The sequence below is a fragment of the Sphaerodactylus townsendi genome, linkage group LG06 (assembly GCF_021028975.2).
Source record: "Sphaerodactylus townsendi isolate TG3544 linkage group LG06, MPM_Stown_v2.3, whole genome shotgun sequence".
Lineage (NCBI taxonomy): Eukaryota > Metazoa > Chordata > Lepidosauria > Squamata > Sphaerodactylidae > Sphaerodactylus > Sphaerodactylus townsendi.
Window position 1 is genome coordinate 91,906,725 of NC_059430.1, and position 13,192 is coordinate 91,919,916.

The following is a 13,192-nucleotide window of genomic DNA, read 5'->3' on the forward strand; positions in this document are numbered from 1 at the left end:
TTATAAGTGTGTCACTCTGTTAAGGGTATGTAAATAAATGCTTGGATATATAGTGAATTGGTATATAAGCTCTTTATATTTGTCCTTCTATATTTCACGAGATAAGCAGCCATCAAAATGGAAACTGTTCTGTTCATCTCATGAGGGTTTGTATGCTGTTTTTAAATGTAGGGGTTAGCAGACCAGGAAGGATGACAAGTATGTTTATTTTGAATTAATTCTATTGAATAGTAAATGTTGTTTAGGTATAAAGCATCCAGATTAATTCTTTTAAATCTTGTTCAGGTCCTGCGACAGATGCGCAAATTGCCCTGGCATGACCCTGAAGTGAAAGATTATGTTATATGTTGTATGATCAACATCTGGAATGTGAAATATAATAGCATTCACTGTGTAGCCAACCTTTTAGCAGGTCTGGTTCTTTACCAAGAGGATGTTGGCATTCATGTTGTGGATGGTGTCCTAGAGGATATTCGACTAGGAATGGAGGTAAAAGAGGAGTATTTAAAAACCTACTTGAAGAAGATAAGCTTAAGCAAATATTTCTAAATTTGTTTCAAAATGGTGACATTCTGTTTAGAAAGCAAATTATCATTTTAATTGTTTTTGAAAAGATCATTGATTTCAGTCTATGTAAGTTGGTTCTTGATGCAAAACAGTGAATAAAAGATACAAAAAACTGTTCAGTGATAGCAAGTTTCATGACTGTAGTGTAGTGCTGTTTGCCCCTAACATGAGTTGCTAGCTGTTATTGGTAGCTTGCAGACCAAATTGTTATTGGTTAGCTGATATACAGCTGCTGCCGTGATATCTGAACAATTCTACTAGTTTTGATGTTCTGTGCACTCTCCACTAGAGTACGGTTGTTGAACAATCCCACCAGAGTTCGCTTTTCTGCTGATTGTTACATTATGAGGCCTACATATAGTATTTTATTTTTACCTAATACATATGACGGGTAAAATGAGAGCAGAATGATGTAAGAAAGACAGGGGTATAAATGAAGTAAATAAGTAGGAAGAAGCATATCCTGTCTTCACAATGACATTTTTATTCAAGGTTAATCAGCCAAAATTTAATCAACGGAGGATCAGCAGTGCGAAGTTTCTGGGTGAGCTGTACAATTACAGAATGGTCGAGTCAGCAGTAATATTTCGGACTCTGTACTCATTCACATCATTTGGGGTGAACCCTGATGGAACTCCTAGCCCACTTGATCCTCCTGAACATCTTTTCCGAATTAGACTGGTCTGTACCATCCTTGACACTTGCGGACAATATTTTGACAGGGGGTCCAGCAAACGGAAACTGGATTGCTTTTTGGTCTACTTTGAGGTACGAACAAGTTTTCATTGTTGTGCATCTTATTTTTGTGCTTAATCACAAAGCATCTTTCCATATTTCACGCTTAAAATAAGTTATTTTTATTGAGTATCAAAAGTGGCGTGCAAAAATAGTTAATCTGTTCAACAACTGGGAGAAGGGCAGTGAAAAGAGAAAATGGAGAGAAGGTCAATTAAGTAGTGTAATCTAAATAATAATAAAAATAAATGGGTCTTAAATTGTTCAGGGTCTCAGGGAATCTGAGTGATCACAGCGGGGGATGCTTAGATACTAGTTATCTAATGGAAATGCTGACTGTGGGGCCTACGCTAACCTAACCCGACCTTGGATGGTCCAGATCTCATCGAGATCCCGGAAGCTAAGCCAAGTCGGCCCTGGTTACTACTTGGATGGGAGACCACCAAGAAGAAGTAGAAGAGTTGGATTTATATCCCCCCCTTTCTCTCCTGTAAGGAGATGCAAAGGGGCTTACAAACTCCTTTCCTTCCCCCCCTCCCAACAAACACCCTGCGAGGTGGGTGGGGCTCAGAGAGCTCCGAAGGACTGTGACTAGCCCAAGGTCACCCAGCTGGCGTGTGAAGGTTCCTTCATATTCTTTAAGTGAAAGTATAAAACAAAGGCATAAAGGAGAAAGAGCTGGGTGAGGAGAATGTGGACCAGCCATGCTGACTGATAATGGCTGCTTAGCTCCATCCTTCCTTGTCCTTGAAGCCCTAAAAGGTGCTTATTAGCTAAACTATCACCCTCCATCAGGACTAGAATCCATGTAAGAATACTTCTGTACTATAAAACCCTGGCAACTCTAAAGCCCAACCAATTAGTAAATCTGAGTTACAGACACATGATGAGAACAAATAGGTGGAAGGACCAAATTTCTCCCATACTAGCTCTCTATGAAATCCCTGACCTGGAAACTATTCATATGTGGGACGTCAGCAAAATTCGTGACTGGCTCTATAGTAAAGATGTACAAGACAACCAACTTTCTGCCATCCAGAAATACTCCCCATGGTTCTCTCGTGTTAAAAAGAACAAATGTTATGCACAATATCTATCAAATCTCAGGGAAGCAAACCTAAGAAAATCATTCACTTCCCTGAGATATCAGACGTTTAAATCAGAACATTTACTGGGGAGATTTGCTAAAATACCAAGAGAGCTACGAGTATGTAGATGTAGCTTAAATCAGTGTGAGGACATAATACACTACACACTTCATTGTCCATTTTATTCTGCTATCCGTAACAAATATATCAATGATATCCTGTCAGGCCTGACAGGCAGTGAGGAGGAGAAAGCTTGCTTTCTGATGGCTGATGTGTATGCTGAGGTTACATCCAAAGTAGCAATATTTATGTTTCTAGCAGCAAAAATCAGAGAAAGTTCAACTGATGTTCAAACCACAAAAGCTAAGTTGTAATAAAGGTGGTTAAAGATTCCTAAAATTATAATCCTGTTTTAACTAAATTTATGATATTCTGTTTAATGTTATATAACTGCATTGCTTCTGTACTCTAATGCTTGAAAAACTCTCATAACATGTTTTATACTTTTGTAATCTGAGGGGAGGAGGGCTTTGGCTGATGTACCTTTGTATGTGTAAATGGCCTAAGGCTAATAAACACTGATTTGACAGCTAAACTATCATCAGATGGTGCTTTTCACATTAAAGCAGCTTGTATAAAGAACCTAATGTGACCAGTCTCCTTATACTGATAAGTAAACAACAAGGGATGTTAAAGGACAGGTGTTCTTGTGCAGTTTAATCTGTAACAAAAAGCAAATCTGTTAACGTTCAGATCATATTCAAAATGGCTGCATATTCATATCAGACTTCTTTCTGTGTTTTTGTAGAGGTATGTTTGGTGGAAGAAAAGCTTGGATGTCTGGACAAAAGACCACCCATTTCCTATTGACATTGACTATATGATCAGTGATACTCTAGAACTGTTGAGACCAAAGATGAAACTCTGCAACTCGCTGGAAGAATCTGTTAGACAGGTCCAAGACCTGGAAAGGGAATTTTTAATCAAACTAGGTAAGTCTAGTAATAACCTTGGGAATGGTGGGAGCCATAGTCATTGGTCACTCCTTGGGCAATTCTGATTTTAAAATCTTTTCCATGCCTTAACCCATCTTGGTTGAAATTCAAGAATCCTGAAATCAGTTATGTGGCTTAAAGCAATATATGATAAAGCAAGCAGCACAGTTTTAGTGGGCAGAAAGGCAGGGTATAAATTTTGTAAAATATAAACAAAATCAATATGAATTGATTGCTATGTTTGTGTAACTCATCATGAAGCATCTGGGAAGATATGCAGCCCTAATCTTGTGTGTGTTTGCTCAGAAGTAAGTCTGCCTGATTTCAGTGAAACTTATTCCCAAGTAAGCATGCATTGCGATTCATGCTTTTGGATTCTCTTAACATATTCATTCATAATTCCTTTTGTTTCCTTTTTTAGGCCTTGTGAATGACAAGGACTCTAAAAGTTCAATGGCAGAAGGAGAAAACCTAGAGGAGGATGAGGAAGAGGAAGAAGGTGGAGCAGAGATAGAGGAACAATCTGGAAACGAAAGTGAAATAAATGACCCAGAGGAGGAGGTGATTCTTTATGTCATTTGTTTCTTTGGCTATAGGGCAGTGGTGGCGAACCTATGGCACTCCAGATGTTCATCGACTACAATTCCCCTCAGCCCCTGCTAGCATAGCCAATTGGCCATGCTGGCAGGGGCTGATGGGAATTGTAGTCCATGGCTACAGAGGTAGGTAGGGTATGTGGCTGTCTAAAGATCATAATGGGCAGTTAATTTGCCAAGGTACTAAATTTGAGAGATTGAGTAGACCTACTAGCTGCTGTGTTTGGGACTCTAGTCTTAAGAGTGTTCTCTTGTTCAGGAAATCATCAACATTTTATATTGGTCTCAAAAAAGGAGCATCACTGGCCAGCAGCCTGTACTCTGACACTCTCTCAGTCACATGTTGTATGTTTGAATCCAGTGCTGTTCGGTTATTTTAATGACCACGAATCTGGATGGATGGCTCTTTGTATACCATAACTTGTAAAATATTTGATGTGTTTTATTAGGCATTCTGTTGCAATACAGAAAGAAAACCAAATTGATATCCTCCTTAGGCAGTTTCCTAACTTGTCCTCCAGTTTCACAGTTGAATAACTGGAGTAAAACTTCTGTTTATTTGTCAAGTTCTGATTGACTGTGCATAGAAAGCCAAGATTGTAGTTGTGTTTTGAAGTACTAATTTTAGTTAAAACTGGTAGAACAGCAAAATTTTGAATGCATAGGATCTGCTAAATCAGTGAGCATTTGCAAGTGAAAGAAGCTTTATCAGCTCGGTTTGTGATCACACCTTTAAACCTCCTAAAATTTCAGGAGGGCTCTGAGAATGAGGATGAAGAGGGAGAAGAAGAAGAAGAAGAGAATACAGATTATCTCACAGATTCGAATAAGGAGAATGAAACTGATGAAGAGAATACTGTATGTATTGCTATTTTCAGAGTAATACATGTGTGGTGGAATGTCTTTGGTAATATTTTGAATAATTGCTTAATATTAGAGATTTTGCTTTGTTTTATTGGTTTGTGTGAATACACTTGAAATGCTGTAGTAAATTAAGGGTACGATCAATTCAGGCTTCGTGTGGGCTTGACATCCATGGGTGGCACAGGAGGAGGGCTTAGTATAGTGGATGTTTAAGTAAGTTAAACCAGTGTGGGAAGGCTGAGTGGGGATAAAAGAGGCTGGTATTTGCTTCTTGTACCTGTGGATAACCAGTTCTTTGAACATGAAGGAGATCATGTGCTGGCATTGCCTTACATGCTGAAAGGGAACCCAGGTTCTGTTGACCTACAACAGGCTTTGCCCATGTTAAATTGGACTTGCCAGAGAACTGGTCAGTTGTTTTTGCTGGTGAGCAGTTATTGAAACAGGGCCTTTCAATACAGGCTAAGCAGCCAGAGGGTGAACTACAATAGAATCCTTGGGTTGGGAAAAGAGCGTATGAAATTAAGGAAGCTCAATTTGAGATTGAACAAGGAAGAAATACAGGGTGTGGCTGAGGGGCACTCTGTGTGCAGGATCAGAGTTTTTTCTGAGAACAGATCCATGGTGCCAGTCCTCCATACTTCAGAACAACTTGGATTCAAGGGAAACTTGGATGTGTTCATGAAGCAGGATTATTCATCAGTGGAGCCAAATGGATGGTTTTCCTTTAGTTTTCATGCCATAGTTCTGCATACTTTAGGACTCATGCAGCCCCAAGGCTGAGTATGTGAACCACACTTGACTTGAGAATAGTTTTGTTTTGTATGACTGTACAGTTTTTTACAAAGTTTTAGAGGTTGAGAGACAAAATGGAACAGGTATGTTGTTTAGCACAGCAGTGGTGGCTGTCTGTATTGAATCTGTAGAGAACTCTCTTAATATAGTGGTAGCTTACAACCCATTATTGAGTTTGATCATTACACAGAATAAAATGCTGGCACAGTTCTGGTTTTTCTCTGCCCTTTTGGGGGCTGGGGGAGAGAGAAACTACTGCTGATATGCCAGATTTAAGTATGGTTTAATTAAATGTTATAACAGGTCAGTAGACAACGATGTAGGTCATAATTGTACCCCTTAAGTTTTTATGTTACTATCATAAAGATTTTTGTTTTTCGTAAGTTGAGCAGAAGTACAGCATTTCAGGATGAAAACAGTTATCCACACGGATTAAAGTGGTTAGGGACCATTAGCAAGAACTGTATCTCTGCTCTTATTATGTACACTTTTTATTACTTTCTTGGGTACCATGCACCCAAGATTATAAGGTTTATCAGTTGGATTCAGCCAGCTTTTTTTGCTAAACATTTCTTGTTACCTCTGCTCATTTTCACTCCCTTATTATGTGGCTTTTGTTCATTCAGATCCTGTGATTTTCAGTATAGCCCAAGAGAAATTCTGGTTTGTTCATTGCATACAAATGCCAAAACATTAAAGTGTACATCCTTACCATTTTAATTCTTTGAAAATGGGTGAAACAGTAGACAAGAAACCTTCACTGATTAAAATTTACCCCCCACTCACCCACCCACCCCCACCCCAGTCCTTGCAAAAGCTCCAGATCCAGTCTGTGAGCCCTCAGGTGGAGCCAAATCTCACAAAGGTACAACTTGATAGTCAAACTTATTCCCACCCCCCCAATCTCCCTTTCTAGATAGTCAAGCTTATTTCCCCCCATCTCTCTTTATCAGGAAGTGATGATCAAAGGAGGTGGGCTGAAACGTGTGCCTTGTGCTGAAGATGAAGACTTCATTCAAGCACTGGACAAAATGATGCTGGAAAATTTGCAGGTATTGCTTGACTTCTTGTAACTTGAATTGGTCAGCTTGATTTTCTTTGACCACAACACCCCCTCCCCCAAAAAAACTTTTTTTAAATTTAATGATTGCTCTCTTGCTTTGTGCTGCTGTGAGGAACACACAGTCCTGAATTTGAAACACAGCAGCATGCCTTTTATTTGGAAGTGCTGTTTTTCCTTGCTACCTTAGAAAGCCAGCCTGGTACAGCGGCTAGTGTGTTGGACTAGGATCTGCAACAATCAAATTCAGATCTCTGTTCCGCCCTGCCAACTTGCTGGGTGACCCCCGGGCCAGTCACATATTCCCAGCCTAACCCACCTCATGGGGTTGTTGTGAGGAGAAAATAGTGGATGTAGGCTGCATTGCAACCCCATTGAGGTGAAAAGTGGGGGCTAAGTGAAGTAAAGAAAATTCTCTTTGATTTTTATGAAGGAATTCCACGTTGGGTCTTAATGTATTCCATCTAATAGGGAATTGGTGGCTTCCTGCCCACCAATGTTGTAAGCTGCTTGACAAGAGGAGCATATAAAACACATTGCTTGTACAGTGAAACACATGTGCTGATATTCATGCTTTATACCATTAGGTATTCATCTAGAAAGTATAATATGTTAAGCCCCCCAGGAGTTAAATTGTGGAACGTAAATCCTGTTAATTTTTTACACTGAAACCTTCTTGTAAACCTTGGCTTTGGAATCTTGTCCTGAACTTGGACATTTATACAATATATTACCATTTGCAGCAAAGGAGTGGTGAGTCTGTGAAAGTACATCAGTTAGATGTGGCTATTCCCCTTCATCTCAAGAGCCAACTAAAGAAGGGACCACCACTGAGTGGTGGGGAAGGAGAATCGGAGTCTGGTGACACAATGCCTTTTGTCATGTTAACTCGAAAAGGCAATAAGCAGCAGGTGAGGATAAAATAATTCTTCTTTGAAAAATATTCATCCTGACTTTGTTACTGAATTGATCATACTCATATTTCTCCAGAACACTGCGTTGTTTAAAGAAGTCACTTTTGCTCAGAAATGTTACAGGCTGTATCAACTGCATTTCATGGTCTTTTAGCCCAAAATTTTCTGTCCACCATTTATATATCCTGCTGAACAAAGTTGAATTTTATTCATCTGATGAAATGGGTTTCCAACACCCAAAATTATGCTTCTGTAAAAGTATTTTAAGATGCCCCAGTGCTCCTTTTCTGTCTGCTTTAACAGACTAACAAGGCTCCCCTAATTGTTTAGAATTCTTTCTAACCTAATGAACACGGGCATTCGTATCCATGAGATTTACTGATTTAAGAAGGTATCTCAAAATAGTGAGGGTGTGGCTTCACTTCCTGGGAATTTACATTTGAAAAGGGAGGTAATTTAGGAGTTTGCTGGCAATTGTGTTCTGGGCTCTAGCTGCCAGCATTCTTGACTATTTATTTCATATTAATGGTACAAGAATTATGGTAAGCTTAAAACTGGTGGGGATATATTGAAATCAGTCTTCTGGTGTTTTCAACCCAGCTAATATTTCACATTCATTCTGATTGCCATTTGACAAAAAACCAGGCACTCATTCTGTTGTGAATATTGGTATGGATAATAGAAGAACAGCAACAAGCCTAGCTGTCTCCACATGGGCTTTTTCCCCCTGGGAAGGCCCTACAGTATGGGGGAGCATTCAGATAACATGCCAGTGTGGGCATATCAATAGCCAGTATGGTACAGTGGTTAGTGTTAGGCTAGACTCTGCGGGAACCTGGTTTGAATCCTCACTCTGCCATGGAAACTTGCCAGTCACACACTCTAGTCTACCTCACAAGGTTGCTGTTATGAGGAGAAAATAGGGACTACATAAGTCACATTGGATTCCTATTGGAGAGAAAGATGAGTATAAATCAGTGATGGCGAACCTTTTCGAGACCGAGTGCCCAAATTGCAACCCAAAACCCACTTATTCATCCCAAACTGCCAACGCGGCAATTTAACCTGAATAACCTCCTCGAGCAGTGGCCAGCCTGCTGTAGCCTCCAGCAAGTCCCACGTGTGCCACTCAGTGCCTCTCTAGCATCTCTGCCCCACCCCCCCGGGCAGCAGCCACCTGGAGCTCAGGCACTAGGCTTGCCAACCGAGTCCTCCCTGCTCACTGAGGTGCATGCACATCAAGTCCAGCGGCCCAGGCCAGCCTAGATGGCCACAGAGAAGTCTCTGAGTGCCACCTCTGGCACCCGTGCCATAGGTTCACCACCACTGGTATAAATGAAGTAAATAAATCCTCTTTACTCTGGAAGTACAACCTTAATTTTTGGCAAATTGGCAATTTTTTTCTGCTTTAAAAAAAAGATTTCTGGGTGGAACATTGTATGAGGGGCGGGGGAGGAGCTAAGCTCAGCTTTCAGAATGGCATACAGCAGTTTACTGCCACCCCCAACACTTTAAAGAGGTTTTCCTTTTCCCTGCTGATGTACATTCTGAAAAGTATGGGGTGGTGGTAGAGGGGGCGGTAGTGAGAGGCGCCAGAATGGGCGATGTGGGCACCAATTCCACATTGCTTGCTGCTGTCTGGAAGCAGCCACTCTTTTCTTGAATTCTGAGTGGTATTAGTCAGGCTTTTGTTCATTTTGTCCTTTGGGCTCTTAAAGAAATGTCTTGTTTCCTTCATTCTTTCAGTTCAAGATCCTCAATGTGCCGATGTCTTCCCAACTGGCTGCAAACCACTGGAACCAGCAACAAGCTGAGCAGGAAGAGAGGATGAGAATGAAGAAGCTGACTCTGGACATCAATGAACGGCAGGAGCAAGAGGACTACCAGGGTATGTGAACCCTCTCAAGGAGCCTAGTACAGCTAAGAGCTAGTACTCACCTGCAAAGCTTATACCCGGAAACTTTTATTGGTCTCTAAGGTTCTACTTGACTTGAGACAAATGGTTCTACTGCAGACCAATATGGCCACCCTCTGAAATGCACGTCCCTTGGCTTTTTTTTTGCAAAGACCCATGGCAGATTTGCCCCCCACCCCACCCCCAGTATGTGCTCTTGGTTATGCCCACATGAATGACCACTGCAAGGCTGCTGTATAGGAAGAGCCCTCCGGGGATGGGGCGGTATAAAAATCTAATAAAATAAATAAATAAATAATAAATAAATAATATGGGTTTAGTACAAAACTGTAATACTCTTCCTATCTCCAAACTCTCATACATATAATCTCATGAGTCAAAAAAGAAAAGAAAGCCTCGATTTGTAAACAGGCAGCCCACAGCTTGCAAGACCTGAGCAAGGCTGTTGACAGACAGACAGAAGCCTTTGTTGGCATTATGAATTACAATATTAAGAAGAAAAAACAAAACATTTATCCATTAACTGAACCCGTTAAAACACGTTAAAAAATACGTACAAACCCCTATATATAAAACACATAGAGAGATAAATTAACCATGACTATTTTGTAAAAAAATAATTACGCTTGGCCAGGTAATGTTTCAAAAAGCTCGCAACATTTTCACAAATAAGGTCACTAGAAGCAGTAGAAAATTCATCATAGATGACTTATCAATATTTAACCTCGCTCTCAAGGGGTGGATATACATGGAGCGAGGAGAATCTTAGATAGGGCACTCTAAAAGTACATGTTGGACAGTCTCAACCACAGCCATTTTACACTGGCATAGCCTATTCTCATAAGGGATATTATTATATCTGCCAAATGTCATGGCGTTAGGCAGAGCATTGAAATGAGCTAGTGAGTATGCTCTGTGTTGTTTGGGATTGCTCAGGATATACAGATAATGAGCACAATAATCTGACCAGACAATTCCTAAAGAGTGTGGAGAGCAAACCCCCCCCCCCCCCCGCATCGTTCCCTGTTTCTCTTGTTCTATTAATGCGGATTTGATTTCATTGTGGAGTCTTATGGCTGACATGTTTTAGAAATGGTCAGTTGTTAGACCTATGCTGTTGAGCTTCTTATCTATGTCTACCGGCCATTTTACAGAAACAGATTCTGACAAAAGTTGGTATAAGGGGCTGGTAGGACTGGTCTCAAAGTGAATTCGAGACCAGTATCTGAAAGCTCTTGTCCATGCCATCAGTTCCATGCTATTTTGCCCGGTTTCTCTACATAAGGTGGCATATGAGACACACCTTGGCAACCCCAGAATTCTTCATTAAAATATGACTGCAGACTCGAAGTATGACTTGATTTGCGTGATCCATATTGGAGCTCTGTATAATAACTGAGGGGTGACCTTCGCATTAAAGATTCTCAGTGCAGCGGGAACAAAGTGATGCCCTTTAGAATAGAAAAAATGGAGAATCGCCGCAGCGTTCACCATGCCTTTGTTCTCCACTAGTTTACAATGAGGGGTCCCAGGTAGATAGTAGTGGAATAGGAGCCCTAAATACATAAATTGGCTTACTGAGCAAGGCTCTTAATGATAGGACATTTTGGAGGTCATTAACTCATAGGGTTGCCAGAAGTTGAAGGTGACTTGATGGCATGTCACACACACACAGTAACCTGGATGGTGGTGACTTCCTTGCCAGAGCGTCTAACCCTTCCCAAAAGTATACTTTCCAAGATTGAGAGCCATAGTCTTTTAATTGAACAGGCATCCAGGTCAACTGAAAAGTAGACAAAATTTATTCTGGTATAAACTGTCCTGAATCAGAGCTTTCTTCTTCTTTGGCTGTGGATGTACTCTTAATGGATCTGAAGAAATTAACTGTCCTGAAAGCTTATTCTGGAATAAATTATTTAACCGTATATAATGTTCCTGGAGTTCTGTTTTATTTTGTACAACAAACTTTTGTCCAAAACCTTTGGAATTATGAGATTGGAAATATCTCTGAATTTCCTTTAATGTTATCATTTCAATTAAATTTTAAAAAATTGCTGCTGCCATCCGCCTCTTAATTTTCTTCTCTTAAAAAAAATCCACAGAGATGATGCAGTCCCTTGCCCAGCGGCCAGCTCCAGCAAATACCAACCGAGAACGGAGGCCCCGGTATCAGCATCCCAAAGGAGCACCTAATGCTGATCTAATCTTTAAAACTGGTGGGAGGTAAGAGAGCCTCTGTGTGCCCTGGAGGCAGAGCAGGCTGGTTGCAAGGGCTCACTTTTCCAAACTTTTCCAAAGTTGTAGTGATTAGAAGTTGGTGGAAGGAAGGGTAAGGGTAGAGGAAGCCTAGAGCAAGAAGAAACTCTCTAGCATGAGCCAAGCACAATGCCTCTGCTTAAAAGTATGTCACTTGTGGTAGCATAAACATTTTTAGCGTACAATCCACTGAGTAGCTTTCTAGAGGATGCCTACCAGAATTGAATGGGAATTGTGCAATGCCCAAAAGAGATAAAAATGTCATCATTTACCTTTTGAAGAATATAGCTGCTTAAGAACTTTCACTGGGGGCATGTTTCTTTAGTGTAACATATTTTTTAATGCTGTTGTAAATCCTCTGATGTGTTATCAATTGTACTGGATGGTTTTTTTGTTTGTTTTTTAGGCAAATAGGGACAAACAACCTTTGGGATTAACTGGACCTGCCCCTTAGCTTTTCTGCTTTTCTAGTGTTGGAAGTACTTTCTGTATATGTGCAGTAATCCAGGCAAGATGCTAGGTTTGTTAATATGGGAAAAAGGAATCTTGGGCGGATTCCACATGGACCAAAAACAGCAGTGTGAAAACGGTGTAAAATGGTTTACACCGTTTTCACACCGCTGTTTTTGGCCCATGCGGAAACCGCCTAAAAGAGGCTCATTGGTACTAAAACAGGCAGCGAGTATCCAGAGCAGTTTAATGCAGATCCAGGGAACAGCCACTTGAGGGAAAGCAGAATGTTCCTTAAATTTTCTTTGTCAATTTATTAGAGAACGTCAAATGAAAATAGATGCTAAATCTAGGCATGGAAGTTAACAAACTTTCCACAGAGAGCCTCAAAAAACCAGAATGCTGATTTTCTTTGCATGCCTAGAGGGTAGGAGACCAGCAGCCAAGCCAAGAGAACCCAAGTAAATATCTCCATGCATGGATGTCTGATGAGTTACCCGTAAAGCCCAGTGACAACATGCCTTATGTGCCTTCATTGGAACAAAAGGGCCCAGAGAAAGAGAGTGACTTAACTGGGCAGTTTGCTTTTGGAAGAGTAATGAAAATACTGCATATCTGGTGGTGGAAAGGGAGAGGTATCATTTGCGATGTACCAAGAAAAGTGTTCTTCCTGAGAAAACTGTAACAGAGTGCTGGCCAGTGCTATATGCTACCTAGTTCCCTGGTACATGTCTACTGCTTAAAGTATTCTCTTTGGACATTTAAGCATACAGGCAACTGGGTTCTGACTAGAGCCAGATGCAATGTCTTCTCCCCTGCCCTTTTACAAGGTTGGATTGAGAAGCTCCCCCTATCGGACAGAGTATGCCCACATTGTCCTACTGCAGTGGAAACACTGGAGCATATTGTATGTTACTGTCCAAAATATAATTCACAGAGGGAAGCTCTATTATCATC

The 13,192-nt window shown here is 40.7% G+C and overlaps 1 protein-coding gene across 4 annotated transcripts in view; it reads left to right on the plus strand.

The window, feature by feature from the left end:
• Positions 1 to 13,192, plus strand: part of UPF2 (UPF2 regulator of nonsense mediated mRNA decay) — a 53,594-nt gene that overhangs the window by 38,655 nt on the left and 1,747 nt on the right. For 3 of the 4 annotated variants that reach the window (XM_048499989.1, XM_048499991.1, XM_048499990.1), the window contains 9 exons: positions 286 to 489; positions 1,060 to 1,335; positions 3,199 to 3,382; positions 3,807 to 3,946; positions 4,735 to 4,839; positions 6,594 to 6,692; positions 7,444 to 7,611; positions 9,361 to 9,502; positions 11,632 to 11,752. In XM_048499989.1, coding sequence (XP_048355946.1) covers positions 286 to 489; positions 1,060 to 1,335; positions 3,199 to 3,382; positions 3,807 to 3,946; positions 4,735 to 4,839; positions 6,594 to 6,692; positions 7,444 to 7,611; positions 9,361 to 9,502; positions 11,632 to 11,752 — 1,439 coding nt within the window. Of the gene's footprint in view, positions 1 to 285; positions 490 to 1,059; positions 1,336 to 3,198; positions 3,383 to 3,806; positions 3,947 to 4,734; positions 4,840 to 6,593; positions 6,693 to 7,443; positions 7,612 to 9,360; positions 9,503 to 11,631; positions 11,757 to 13,192 lie in introns of those variants that run through there. The other variant, XM_048499992.1, reaches the window with a different exon arrangement.